At 37.0% G+C, this 13,903-nt stretch overlaps 1 protein-coding gene and 1 long non-coding RNA gene across 3 annotated transcripts; one reads left to right on the top strand and one right to left on the bottom strand.

Annotated features, from left to right (window-relative positions):
• Positions 1–204: 204 nt before the first annotated feature.
• Positions 205–6,922, top strand: LOC124117065. Its single transcript, XR_006858223.2, has 2 exons — positions 205–466; positions 6,350–6,922. It is a non-coding gene; the product is annotated as an uncharacterized LOC124117065 (long non-coding RNA).
• On the bottom strand, positions 1,803–13,700 carry LOC124117064 (transcription factor AP-4-like). 2 transcript variants are annotated; one of them, XM_046478761.2, is made up of 5 exons: positions 13,320–13,700; positions 11,205–11,364; positions 6,323–6,491; positions 4,854–5,092; positions 1,803–4,556 (listed from the first exon to the last, which is right to left on the bottom strand). In XM_046478761.2, exons 1-5 carry the CDS (start codon positions 13,406–13,408, stop codon positions 4,146–4,148), a joined length of 1,068 nt encoding a protein of 355 aa, XP_046334717.1. In that variant the 5' UTR covers positions 13,409–13,700; the 3' UTR covers positions 1,803–4,145. The 2 variants fall into 2 exon arrangements, with proteins under 2 accessions (XP_046334717.1, XP_046334716.1); XM_046478760.2 differs by having other exon boundaries at positions 1,803–4,559; positions 13,320–13,696.
• Positions 13,701–13,903: the final 203 nt, after the last annotated feature.

Genomic DNA, 13,903 nt, shown 5'->3' with positions numbered 1-13,903 from the left:
GTAATATAAGATTTCAGAGACTAAATGTTGGTCTAAATGCCTTACTGAGGCCTGACCTTTCCATATCCAATAGAAATCTCTGCATAAAGCAGAGTCGATTGTACGATTCCGACTATGTCATGAGCATGTGTTTATGAATCACTATCAAATAGTAATGATACCAGGTGTTCGCGAACAGGTGAGCGTATATTGCCCCACCGGTGGCACCCGTCTTCACTGGACATGCTTGGTCGGCATCATTTATTGACTCAACACTTAGCGTCTGCGTACTGAAGCTGTTAATCTAGTCTAGCAATCACTACAGTAGTCAGGTTCATAAATACACAAATGACGCTTAATCCAATCTTGACGAGGGTTCCGTCCCACATGTATGCGTGCTGAAGTTTGACATCTGTATCTCAGCAATGAGATTGTTTCGTAGGACGCTTTGTTGGTACGACCACAGGATATAGGGATCTCTGTGCGGGTAAGAATATAGGTCCCCAGCAATTTATGTTTGCAAGATCGGGTAGTCAGGCTCGCTGACTTGGTTGATGCATGTCAATAATATATGTGAGTTACGTTTTTAAGAAAGATATTATTAATGATCGTATATTAAATCCTTGACTGTACTGTCATTCGATTTCTGTCGAAGTTCGATTAAGTCAAAGAGCCACTATTTTGAATAAAAATTATCATTCTGGCTTACCAATAAAGACTATACTTCTTTTTGTCTGTGGTATCTGTGTAAAACGTGTTTCATGTGCTCCATTGGACATGTGTGTGATGCATAGTATTTAGAGGGTGCTAGGCTCTGACATATTGACAGTGCCATTGCAAGGTTGAAACTGTTAAAAAACAAAAACGTTTATGATGTATGCTACTCAGCAAATACTAGTTGTCTTTGTTACACAGACACCGCGTGTGTCCACGCTTCAGATACCACGTCGGGGGTAGACTGGGAACGGACAGCAGACAGGTTTGGTGTGAATGTACGAAAAATGTATTTGTTTGTATGTTTCGGATAATCAGTTTTTTTTCAAGTTCGGTGCGTTTAATACTTATGCTGATCACACTATCTCCATGGTTTGCGAATTTCATACTTATGGTGATCACAATATTTCATTTTTTGCAAGTTTCATATTTATAATGACAATATCTTGGTTTCATATTTCTTCATAATTGATATTTTCATGTTTTGCAAGTGTGATATAACCCATATTAATGCTGATGACAATATTTCCATGTTGTGAGTTTCATATTTAAGGATCATACTTATGCTGGTCACAATATTTCCATGATTTGCGAATTATATATTGATGTTGACCACAGTATCTCCATGTTTTGACAGTTTCATATTATGCTGATCACATGATCTCCATAGATTGTGAGCATATTTACTAATGTTCCAGTTTAGTATGCATCTCCATGTCAACTTAATCACTCACTATCTGATCAGACAAGTGAGTTGTGCTTGATGCTGCTCTGCACAGTCTTTTTGTCATATTTAGACATGAAGGCTCAATATGTAAAAAGAATAGACCGCATCAATTAAATCCAGGCAGTCCACGATCCATTTCAGAATACATAACATCATGGGAGAAACACCCAATCCTATTCAGTCTTTTCTGTGCTCTGTTCATGATGTCAATCACTGGATTTCTAGTCCAGACTCAATTATTTACAGTCATATAGGACCGAGGTGTTAAACAGTGAACTAAACAAACAAATCCTTTTCACTAGTCCCGGACTAGGGTTGTGTCAAATATACATACAACTATTCCATTTTTGATGATTGTAGGTAAACAAGACAAACAGATATATTTTCTTTCACACATTTTAATATTGACCACTTTATCATGAAGCAGACGATACATCCACATGCTACATTGCCCGCCTGTGCATCGGACCGGTGAGGCTGGCCAGACGGACGCGCTACACCTCCACAGGGGAGGAGGCTAGGACTACCATATCTAAAGATGCAAGAATCACGCGGTCAGAAAAACATCACAGCTGCAAGCTAGGCACCGCTCTGCCTAATGTCATACACAACATGCCTACCAAGTTTCATAAAAAAAATAACTTGTATTTCCATCAAAATTTGCTTTTAACAGTCTAAACTTAAAAAACGTAATTAAATTCAATCAACTTAACAAGTATCATAACTAATAATCAACCCTTAACAAAATTTAACTGTGAATTTCTTACAGAAGAAGAACTGAATACAAACAAATAAAATAAACCTCGAAATGTCTTCATGTAAAAAAGCCAAATATTTCATATCTGGCAATAAAGTGTGAACGAATGAATTATTGAAACGACTCAATATTGGATGATCTTAAACATCGTAACAACAGTTTGACATTGTGGAACATTGTGAAATTCAACAGATCCTAACCTGTGCTGGCCAAAGACAACAACAACATTGAGAAAGTACACAGTATTTGTTGCATAGATAACAAGCCACGAGATTCCTGCATCTTCAGACAATCTACAAGCTAAGAGATACTTTACAATTCTTAGATTTGTATAATATTGGCACTGTCAATACGTCACCCACTGAATATGATACTGAATTCATAAAAAAGGTGAGAAGACCTTCACAAATCCCCTCCCATAGAAATTTTGTCAAACATTATACCAAAATTTTAATAATGGCATATTCAATAAAGGAAAAATATTTTGAGACATGAAAAGAAAGAATACATGTAGCCTTAGAAATAAACGCCTCATTTAATCTTAAGTTTTGTTGCAGAACTAATGAAATTCCTTTTAATTGATGACATAATCAGGTAAGAGGCGATATTATTTGTTAATGCTTTTGGTATCCATTGGGTGAGAATTAACCCTTCAACAGCCAACCGTGCTACAATCCAAGCTTAGTGCTGTGTCCAGACAAAGGGTTGCAGAATACATGAAACGGTCAGAAAACAAAATCAAACATTGAATCTGATTGGTCAATAGTGCCACCAGGAAAACCGTCATTGGTCAATGCGGTTACCCAGGCAACAATTACCACCATTGCATTGTTGTGTGCATTGTAATTACGTTAAAATATGTAACAAGAAGATATCCAGTGCTACTGCTAGATCAACACACAGCACATGGGACAATACTTAACAACAGACTTAACTATATACATGCTGTTACCTGGGAATTGACCTGTTTAACCCATACACAAACTTAGCCAAACCAGAAAATAGCATCACAATACATTAGTTAAAATATCAGAATGTGCATTTTGGATTGAAAATGAAAGAAAAGTTTAAAAGTCAGAAATGTTTCTCAATTTATGTTAACAAGATGTTATTTAACAGTTTGAACATCGGTGAAACTAGATTTTATTTGTTAGAAAAAACATGTCCACCCAGATTCATTACATAATGTATGTATAGAAATACCATAGAGCAGATGAAGCAGTAGGTGAAACTACAATAACATCAATTCAAGACAATTCCCAGGAACACTGTAATTGAAACTTCCTATATACATTTATACACAGAAGGGAACAAGTTCAAATGAGAACTTGTTGAACACTATTTGTCAACATTTTGATACTGTCTTTACCTTTAACGTGTGTTGACAAATTTTTAAATGCCAGGGTTGAATTTTCAGTCTCCAGATTGATGACGTTATGCATACATATAAGTTAGCACACTGTGTTTTCTTTTACTTGTATGAAAATTGAATGATTACTTATGACAATACTGTAACAGTTACACCAGGCTTGATGTCATATTTTTGGTTCAAAGCTGTCTCACAGTTGGAATGTTCAACAGAATCTATGTTTGAAATGTCGTCATGGCGACCAAAGATGCAAGAGAAACGCAAGATTTGACAATGACCTAATGTTTTGCAATACAGTAACAATACAAAACAAACAATGTATCAAAAATGAAGCTTCCATAAATATAAATATATTAACTCTGTGATTCAATGAAAATGCCTGACAAAATGGTCGCAAAGAATGCGCAATGAAGCAATGAAATGCGTGACATGTGATCCAATGCTTATGATAAATGGGGACAAAATGACTATTAGTGAACAATGAAATAGCACTTTTGTCATAATGAAGCGAATAATGTACAGGAAAATGAAGTCGATGATGATGATGATGATGATGCAATGCTGGGTATGTACAGAGTCTTAAACAGCCCAAGCTAGTCTCATGACTTGTGTACAATCACGCCTGGTCTGTAGTATTGAGCCTGAAGAGGCCGATGCAGCAAGTCTGTCGCGATGGGGTACTTATCACTGAAATTTGACCGAACCGCACTCGGTAACTGATGCTGTGTATATCTCAGTGGGGAATCCCGACCTGAAATGTCTGATTTAGTATCCTCTTGGTCACTCATACAACTTTCCTTTTCATCACTTTCTTCACTGTTTGGAATTGGCTGTTTCTCGTCTGCTTTCCGCTCATCAAAAAGAATCCTGTCACCTTCCAAATGGCGAATAGCTTCCACAATTGTCTCCAAGTTTTTCCGTGACATTGATGATTCCAAGGCAGCTTTGGGATCCTCCTCTTTGATGTCTACTTTCTCATTATCCTCAGACACTTCTGTCACATTGGCTTGCTTCTGGGGAAAGGAAGAATAAGTAAAATAAATACACGGAAATGATAAACATTTCAAATCCAATAGAACATAGCCCTAATATGTATACAGGAAAGCAAGATCAAGAAACATAAAAACTTATGAATATACATGTGATTCTTGTACCAACTGGTTGTATTTTGTGAACAGGTGGTAGTCATATTACAGAATTTTTTTATTTTAATTGACATTCTTAAAATATTGAAATGAATTAATTAATAAATATCTATATTTTGGGTGATGACGATGAGACAGATGTCACTGCTTATAGATACTTACCAAAGCCTTTTCGTTCTGTATGTGAATTGAGGCTTGCACATGGGCTGCAATGTGACGGATGCGGTCAGGGTAGATCTGGCTCTCAACTGATCGAAGTCGCTCTTCATACATCATACGTAACCACCGTTCTCGGTCCAACTGTCGACGCAGTTCAATTATCTCCCTTTGTAGTTCCTCATTTGATTCTTCGCTGCTGCTGTCTATGGAACTCCCTAAACTTATTCCTTCATCAGACGATTCTGAAAGATAAGGGAACATCCTTGTAGCTTCGTAACATTTATACCCTCATTCATATACATTACTACATAGACAGATCCGAGTAGGAATACACACAGGGAAGAGGATGTCAAGTGTTTATTGTTTGTTGTTTAACACTGCACTCCGCAATATTCCAGCTATATGACGGTGGTCTGTAAATAATCGAGTCTGGCCCAGACAATCCAGTGATTGACACTATGAGCATCGATGTTCGCAATTGTGATACGATGACATGCATCAACCCCAACAGTCGCATCTTTTGACAAGCATAGTTGCCTTTACAGCAAACATAGGTTGCTGAACCCCAATCTTCAAGGGTCCAATTGTTTATTGAATGGAGCATACACAAATAATGGAACTATTCCAGCACGACTAGGGAAATATTAAGCACTCAAAACGTATCTATCTGTCAAAGATGTCTTCAGGTAAGTTAATAACTGTAAAAAAATGTATACTTTTTGACAGTAAGAATCTGAGTTAGACATGCATTTTTATTTTCACTAGTCAACAAAAATGATCTGCTACAGAGCTGCCATAAGTGAATGGTAAAAGTGATAGCCGACAAGGAAATGTCCCTATTCCTTCCTGATTGTTACTAGTCTCGAACAAGCCAACACGGTTAGAAATTGGCACTAGTCCTGTAGTCCTTGCCAAACTGCCCAATAGTTAAGGTATCATAAGGACTAATAGAAATATGCCATTTTTATGTGTTTTGCTATTTGTTTTCATTATAGGGACTAGTGGACTAAAAATGTTAGTTTCTACTGCTGGCCAGCATGTTTGGACCCTCTTTTCATTCACAGGCCTCAGGTGCACATAACCACTATGAAGTATCTCAATGTCCTGTCTTCACATTCCACTAAGAGGACACATCAAATAACATCCATATCTCCAGATTGATTTCATTACTTGATGAGCCAGGAATAAAAGATAAAGGGCCAGGGGGGACCCCATATAGCCCCATATAACCCCATAATGGAGGGTCATTAGTTTTTTTCTGGGGTCAATGACCAGCTCGGCTGAAGCACAGGAGATCCTATGAATTCAATTAAGTCAATTCTAATGGTATTCATTATTCCTCTACATAACTGTACATGAAAAAATGTGCTTCTGAAAAATACTCATTGTATGCCTGGATGTCTGATGGATGTTTTTTTATGGGTGTGTGTGTTAATGAAAGTTGCACTTATATTTTATTGCCAATTATATACCTGTATCTCTTTTCTTTCTTTTTGGAGGTGGAGATTCATTGAAGTACTCATCCCTTTCATTGGAAACTTCAAGGAGGATTTTCTTCAAATGAGCATTCTGGGCCAGGAGCTTGGTCTTCTCCGTCTCCAGACTGCTGATATGCTCTGAAGTTTGTTGAAGGATTGCAGCCTGGAAAAAACACAACCATGTTTAACCAGCTACTATAAATAACTGTCAAGTATGCGTCTGACCTAAATACCACCTATGGATAGGGGAACAAGTTGTGGATGCAGTGAAGCATACACTGTAGGGTCGTTCAGTTCACTAGTAGCTTTCAACACCACAGGCTGTGCATGAATGGACCTGCCAGCTCGAGACTGTTCCCACACTCCGACTTCATTATCATATAAAAGTCGATGGCATGTCGACTATTTACAATGAATGGCATTATGATTGGTTCGACAAACCGGCCTATCCTTGTACCTGAAAGGCATTTTAAGACACTGTATAGAGGATTTTTGAAACTTCTTTGTAAGTTCAGTCAGTCGTGAGTTCAACAATTACATATTAATGACAAACGTGTAAATCTGCAAATAAATGTTTAAGAGTAATGTTCAGGAGCTTCTGTGTTAAGCTTCATGGTCTGGCTGTCTCAAAAGTTACAACAGCAAAAAAGAAAAGAGGTACAGATCAGTCTGAGACTGCATCCAGACCACTGGTCTGAGTCAAGGTATTGTGAGATCAAGGTTAACACAAATATGGAACACTACAATTCAAGGCTATCAACTGTCGTTTTCAAGGCTTTTTAGCTGGGTCATCAGCCTTAGTCAGTCAATATGTTTGGGTTATTTTCAATCCAGCACACTTTACATTCATCCCAAGACCTAAAAACCAGTATGAACATCACAAATGTTCCAACAAAATATGTTTTCACAACCAACAAATAAAAAGAAATTATGTCTGTCTTGAATCATAATACTTTCATGAACAAGTATACATGATTTTGTACAAATTAAAGGTTTTTCAAGCCATTTTTGAGATTTTCAAGGCTTTTCAAGGTTGATGCTAAAAATCAAGGCTAAAATATATCAAGAAGGACCTTAAAATTCAAGGGCTTTACAAATCTGTATGAACCTTGAAGATGTTTTTGGTCTACTGCCAAGTGAGCCATATGTAAGTAAATCAACTGAAAACGATTCAAAAGGTAAACTCAGGCCAGCATTTTTTTGCTCATGTAGTTTAGGTCTTTTGGGGCTTTGGGGGGGCATTGATTTGATTGTTATCCAATGTGTCCCTAAGATTAGTTTCAAATTTGGTGATAAAAAAGATTACATGAAAAGTTGCCAAAATGATGTAATTTCATTGTCTCTAGCAAAACCACTGATTTACTACTGTATGTTAACACATATTTCTAAAAAGCATCTAATTCTGTTACTAAGATGAATATCTTGTACTGGTCTGTACAAAAACAATTTGACCTGACAATATTACAGTATCACAAAGCGCCATACATTAAAACACATTATGGCCAATAACGTGTGTTTAATTGACACTGTAAATTGTTAATGGTATCTCAGTCAAATAATACTAAATCTATAATAAATGAAACTCCATAGTCCGAACGCAGATGATTGATGACAAATATTGACACACATCTGGTTTTGGTACTATTTACTACACAGTCTGACCCATTCAAATACTATTCCACCTGCGCAGTCCAAACTCAAGCTTCGTCCACACGTCTGGCTAGCAATCCCTTATCACTGCAAGCCACTCCTAGGGTCACAAGACTGTGGAAACAAGGAGTTAGTTCACACATACTTTTATCACCAGGGCTGAATCAAATCTAGCCTGATCGAGGAGTTACATGTTGCGCAAGAGGTGATAGTGTGAGTGTACAGGCAGCGGCTAGTGTGGAGGATGTTCTAGAGACTGTTGCCAAATACAGCTTGTGTGTGCTGGGGGAACACAGACACATTCCTGTCAACGACTTGCTACTACTGACCCAAATAAACACAATCAGGAACAATTGGAGTTTTTTCAAAGCTCCAGATTGTTGGATAAAGACATGTCGCCACCTTCTCATACACATGCTAATGTAATTAGCTGGGAAAATTAATTGTGTGGGGCTAGCAGCCATATTAGCCACAAGTATTAGAGATAAGTCAAATATCTTCTGTCAAGCAATTGAAGCTAAAATTAGTCCATATACCATCCTATAACACTAAAATCTAATGATCATCTGAAATAATGTGGACCAGTAGACTCAAATAGTTTTTTGTAAAGACTGGAAATGTGTAAATTAACGTTACATCCAACGTTTGTACTATTGTCTAATGCTGTTTTTCACAATACAAATAAACCAAGGTAACCCAGCCTAAAGTCATTTAACAGTACATGTTTTAGTTCAAACATTAATTCATAATAAATAATAGTGATTAATTAATCTAACCTCAATGAATTTAAATTTCAGGCATATTCACAAGTTCTCACTGAATAATTAGCATAACACTGTTCAATTATATAGGAATGTATCAAACAAGCCTGTGTCTATCTGGACAGAATGAACCAAACACTGTGATATGTTTACATTCCTAGGCAGTGATAAACCTATCAGATCTCACAGTGGCCGTCAGACTTTGGCAAGTAGTCAGATGACTCAGTCAACCAAAATAGCACCTGGACCTATCAGACTATATCCAATCAGCCGGACTACTTTCTCTGACCATCTGATCCAGCTGTAACACATGCTTATATTGCCAGAGGTCACTTGGTGATATTTACGTATGATATTGAGTTGACCTTGTCACAATTACTGCATACTTACAGCCTTATTCATTGTGATAATTAATGACGCTGATACGAGTTCCACAGTGGAGGTGAAATTGGAAATAACTCTGATAGGAGACTGTCAGGAATGTAGAAATGATTATATCATTTCTGATTCATCTGATAGCCATACCAGTATACATTCTTCAATTTCTCTGCAAGCTCTACCATCTACTTAATCGTTTTTAGAATTTTAATAACCCAATTTATAAAAGGTTACTCTTTGAGAATAGTATGTTTATCATCTATTTAATTATATAAAACATCACAAAATAAAACCTAAAAAATGACATGTGTTAACAAAATGTTTTATTCAATCATATTCATGTCTATGTGATTGACTTATTTACCAACTATTTAGTAATATCTAACTATGTCCTAATGATAACATAACCGTGTTAAAGGATGACAGTGTAAAACTCAAAGTCACGAGGGGACTTGATCCCGTGACCTTGGCAACACAGGAAGTTACAAGATTCAAATGGCAGTGCAAGGAGCTGAGGCTCATGTGGAATGTGGGAGTGGTGATATCTAGGTTTTGTGTTCTGTCCATGCCATTCATAGCGCTTCAGCATATCTCAATACACGATCCTAGTCCCAGTTGAAATGTCAGTGGGCCATTAAATACAGCGAAGGAGTATGAAAAGAGGTTGCTTAATGGGATAGTACTGAGACTAAGAATGAAACCCTTTAGTATTTTGTTAGAAAGTATGTCACATATTTGTAAACCATTCACAGTATTTGGACAAATAAAATGGTGAATAAGATTTCCAAGGCATGATATAAGTAAAAAAGGGTATTGTGACTGGGTCAATGGAAACAGAAATCAGTTTGTAACTCAAACTTCCTGTTCAAATTTCATAAAATTATTACTGTGAGAATATAACACATCAGCATGATCAGTAACTTTGAAATGGTAATAAGATACAAAACATTTTTTGTGTGTTTAACGGCGCACTCAACAATATTTAAGTTATATAATGGCGGGAGTGGAAATAATTGAGGCTTGCCCAGACAATACAGTGATTGACATATATCAAGGATTTCACCAGGATTTTAAACTAAGTGTCCCTGGCAGGCAATTTGGTAAAATATACATTTGTTTAAAATTGGGATTTTTAAAGTTTTTTTATTATTTCAGAGGTCAGCCCATTTTAACATTGCCTTTGAGGCTGCTTTCAATACAATAACATATAACTGCTTTACAAACCCATGCTATTTATTTACCCTGTTGTCAGTGAAATACAGGTTATTTTTACAAAGCCATAAAAATATTTAACATAAATTGGGAAACTTTTAATTGCAATTTTAATGACATTTGCTGCAGACTTGTGACGGCCTCTGGGCAGGTCTAGATAAATCTATAATGAATAACCCCAAAAGAGAACATATATTCTGAATCGACTAAATTTTAACCTTTGAATAAGAAATATCCACTGTCATAACTTATTTTTTCAACAATTATTGCTTTTTTTTATAATTTGAAAGAAAAAAGAAACACAAAATTGCTACTCAAATAATATGCAAAATAATAATTAATGACATGTTTTTAAACGAGTTAAAGAAATATAGAACTCTAAAAGACTTTGCAGAGAACCGCAGACAGAGCAAGGGGAGTGAACTCTTGGTGGCAATGACCTATATGCCATGTGCATGTACCCACTCACTCCGCCTGTCTGCGGCTGGCGCAAGCTAGTGTAGCGTGCGAGGGAGTGGGTTGTGTTTCACATGTTCATTGGCTGCTGTCTGCCTTACATGGCAAGGGCGTCCTCAGTCGCTTTGCTGGAATCTTTACAGACTAACCCACTAACAAGGCACCTTGACAATTTCTAATGTCAAACAACAACACTGGCTTTTCGATTGTTTACAATAAAAGCGGTTAATGTGGTTTCTGGATTAATAGAAAACTTGGATTTGTTGTTGTTAAATGTTAACAAGAGATTTAATTTTTAAATCTTTTTTTCAATATATTGAATAGTCCCTTGCGTACTATTCTAAATGAAACGGTAAATCCTGATTGAGCGTTCGCAGTGGAATGTGAGTTTTTGCGAATGAAAACGTGGCAATATTCACCTTGCTGAGTTTTTCACCATTGTGATGGGGAATGAGAGTTTTCAGGGACTGAAAACCGGCATTGATGCTCTGCATTCGGCGACGTTCATTGCTGTTTGCTATTTCTCGGCGGACTCTCTTCTCATTTTCTAAGTGTCCCTTTGGGGAACATTCTCTTTGCCTAGAAAACAAATGTTTATATGTGAACGAAACGTAATCACATACGGACAAACACATTGAAAAGGAATGAAATATTTTGCACACTGTCATTTAAAACACAAACACTGCATTTCCATAAATTAAATGTGAATTTTATAGTAGACCTAAAGTAGACTCAACAGAGTTAGAAATTGAATTTTACAATACGGTTCATAATTTCTAAAACCTGTTGTATTTTGTCCATCTTGTCATATGTTTTTTTATTTCGGTATTCGACAGATAAAATACGAATAATCGCGTAGTAGGTGTAGATCTACATTAATTTTATATTCTATGAATATATGGTCTGAAGGTGATCAGTCCATTCAAGTTGAAATGCCAGAAGGGATGTTTATCTTTCAAAAATAACAGTTTTACTAAAAACATTCCACTTTTACTCTCGCTGTAAATGAATGGAATAATCCCATTTGAGAGCGACCACATCGATCGATGTTGTATTATTGATCTTCTGGTCTAGCCAGACACGAAATGTCGCTTGGCAGCCTGCCAACAAGTCGCTAACAAATTCTGGCATCACGCCAAGAGAAGGCATGGTCTTCATGGTTTTGCCCGGACGAAATTTCCTTTAATGTTATGGGGATTTTAAGACACGTACCGCATACATTTCTTGTGACATTGTTTATTTTAACTTTGAGGAAGTATAACACTATTGTCCGATGTACGAAAGTGGTGATTTGCGCAATAAACGTATAAAGTATGTCCCGACTACAATATTTGGCCGAGAGCCAAAGAAACCTCGTGACTACAGACCCGCCTTATTAATATTGCTAGCTAATGACGACCACGTTATCGGGATATTGTTCGTTGAACAAAATATATTCACTTTAGATATAAATTGATTTGAGTCCAAATTACACCTATTGTCGAAAAAAGGTTCGAATAAAGAAAATAATGTGCGCAGACATTTTTTTTATGAATATTATTTATGCCGAAAAGAGGTGTCTTATTCCAAGCACATTCATAAAATAAAACGATCTAAACTGTAAATCAAATCCCAAACTGAATAAGGTAGATCTTGGCCTAGGTGTAGGACAGACGAATACATTTTCAAGAAAAAAAAAATGAAGTGGAAAATTAAAAATATGTAGATCTATATTCTATTTCTGATTAAAACCACAAGTGAATTAGGTCTGACGAAAATAAATTTAAAAACGAAATGCGGGTTGCAAACTGAATCTCATGTCAGTTCAGCCCATTCCAGAAATCAGCTGATGTGACGCAGCACGCCTTGCTTACTCATCACATGGTAGTCAAATATTCAAACTAAATAAACGATAGCCCAAGAAACGTACCGAGATATAAACAAATATTATTTCGAAAACAAATAAGAAAACCGAAATCGAAAATGAGAGCCTACATTTAGTGGTTGCTTTTTTCACAATAACGAGTGAAAATGTTTCGCTCAGCTGATCGGCGCTTACACATGGCCGCCGAACAGGCCGCGCAAGCCACATGTCAACAGAACCAAACATCAGGCTAATCAGCTGATCACACCACACAACGTGCCATCTTGCAAAACTACACCACAAAAATACATACAACTATGTTATAGTAGATCCATGTTATGGTCAAATAAAAGCAATATAAAGCAAAACATGGCAAGTTTAAAAACATTGTCGACCACGCTACCGAGTAAAGCGCGCCGTGCGGCTTGGTGAATGGGCCTTTGTTTGTAATGGCCATCATGTGGTTGTCGCGTAGTGCTCTCTTTACATCGCCATTCTCGCAAAATCAGACTTAACAAGATGGCAAATGTTGTAAATTATGATGAAAACAGTCACTAAGAATCTTATCATATACTTTGTACATCATAAACGACCTTAGGAAGACGAAGAACTTCAAAACAAGATCGCGGCATGCGTGCGTACGCCAATGTTTATAACGTAAACCATGTGTAAGGCAAATACTACAACTTACTTTCCGATTGCGGCTGCAATATCCATCTCTCGCAGTCGAATTTCTTCCATAATCCTTCTCCTATCGTTACTCCGTGAATAAAGTGCCATCTTTGCCACAAGAAACAAGAATCACTCAGAAATATCCTCAAAATACGAGAATATTTACGGTTGTAAGACAGTAGAACCCTGCGATACGCTAGCAGAATGAGTAATAATTGGCGGGAAACAGCTGGGCTGGCCGATTCACACCAAACAGATATGGTCCACTGGGGGGGTCCGTCTGGCAAAAGCTGTAATATTTAAACAATGGAAAATTACATCTTATGATGTGTATCTATCTTCTAAAGCTTCTTAGCAGTGGTGATGAGGCAGCAAAGCATCTACCGAATTGTTCAAAATTAAAACATGGGGGGACTATATTCTCATGCGCATGCAGCTCCGTGAAACGGCCGTTGGCAAGGCGCGGGAAAGTAAAAATAAACAAATCAACAGCTGCTGGCAGGCTGCCAACCGACTACTAGGGAGAATTTATAATTGCGGAAGCATATTTCTTAAAGTTGCATCCAAACGGTGTATTGTGCTTCAGTATATTTTGTAGAAAAT

Source organism: Haliotis rufescens, unplaced genomic scaffold (genome assembly GCF_023055435.1).
Source record: "Haliotis rufescens isolate VD_foot unplaced genomic scaffold, xgHalRufe1.0.p SCAF_7, whole genome shotgun sequence".
NCBI classification, from domain to species: domain Eukaryota; kingdom Metazoa; phylum Mollusca; class Gastropoda; order Lepetellida; family Haliotidae; genus Haliotis; species Haliotis rufescens.
Note: the sequence above shows the minus strand (reverse complement) of the source record. Positions and strands in the feature narration are given on the sequence as shown.

Coding starts and splice junctions, on each gene's coding strand:
- LOC124117064 (XM_046478760.2), bottom strand. CDS start 13,408: ATGGCACTTTATTCACGGAGTAACGATAGGAGAAGGATTATGGAAGAA. Junction 11,365..13,319: donor ATTGCAGCCGCAATCGGAAA/GTAAGTTGTAGT, acceptor TTTGTTTTCTAG/GCAAAGAGAATGTTCCCCAA. Junction 4,560..4,853: donor TACAGAACGAAAAGGCTTTG/GTAAGTATCTAT, acceptor TCCTTTCCCCAG/AAGCAAGCCAATGTGACAGA.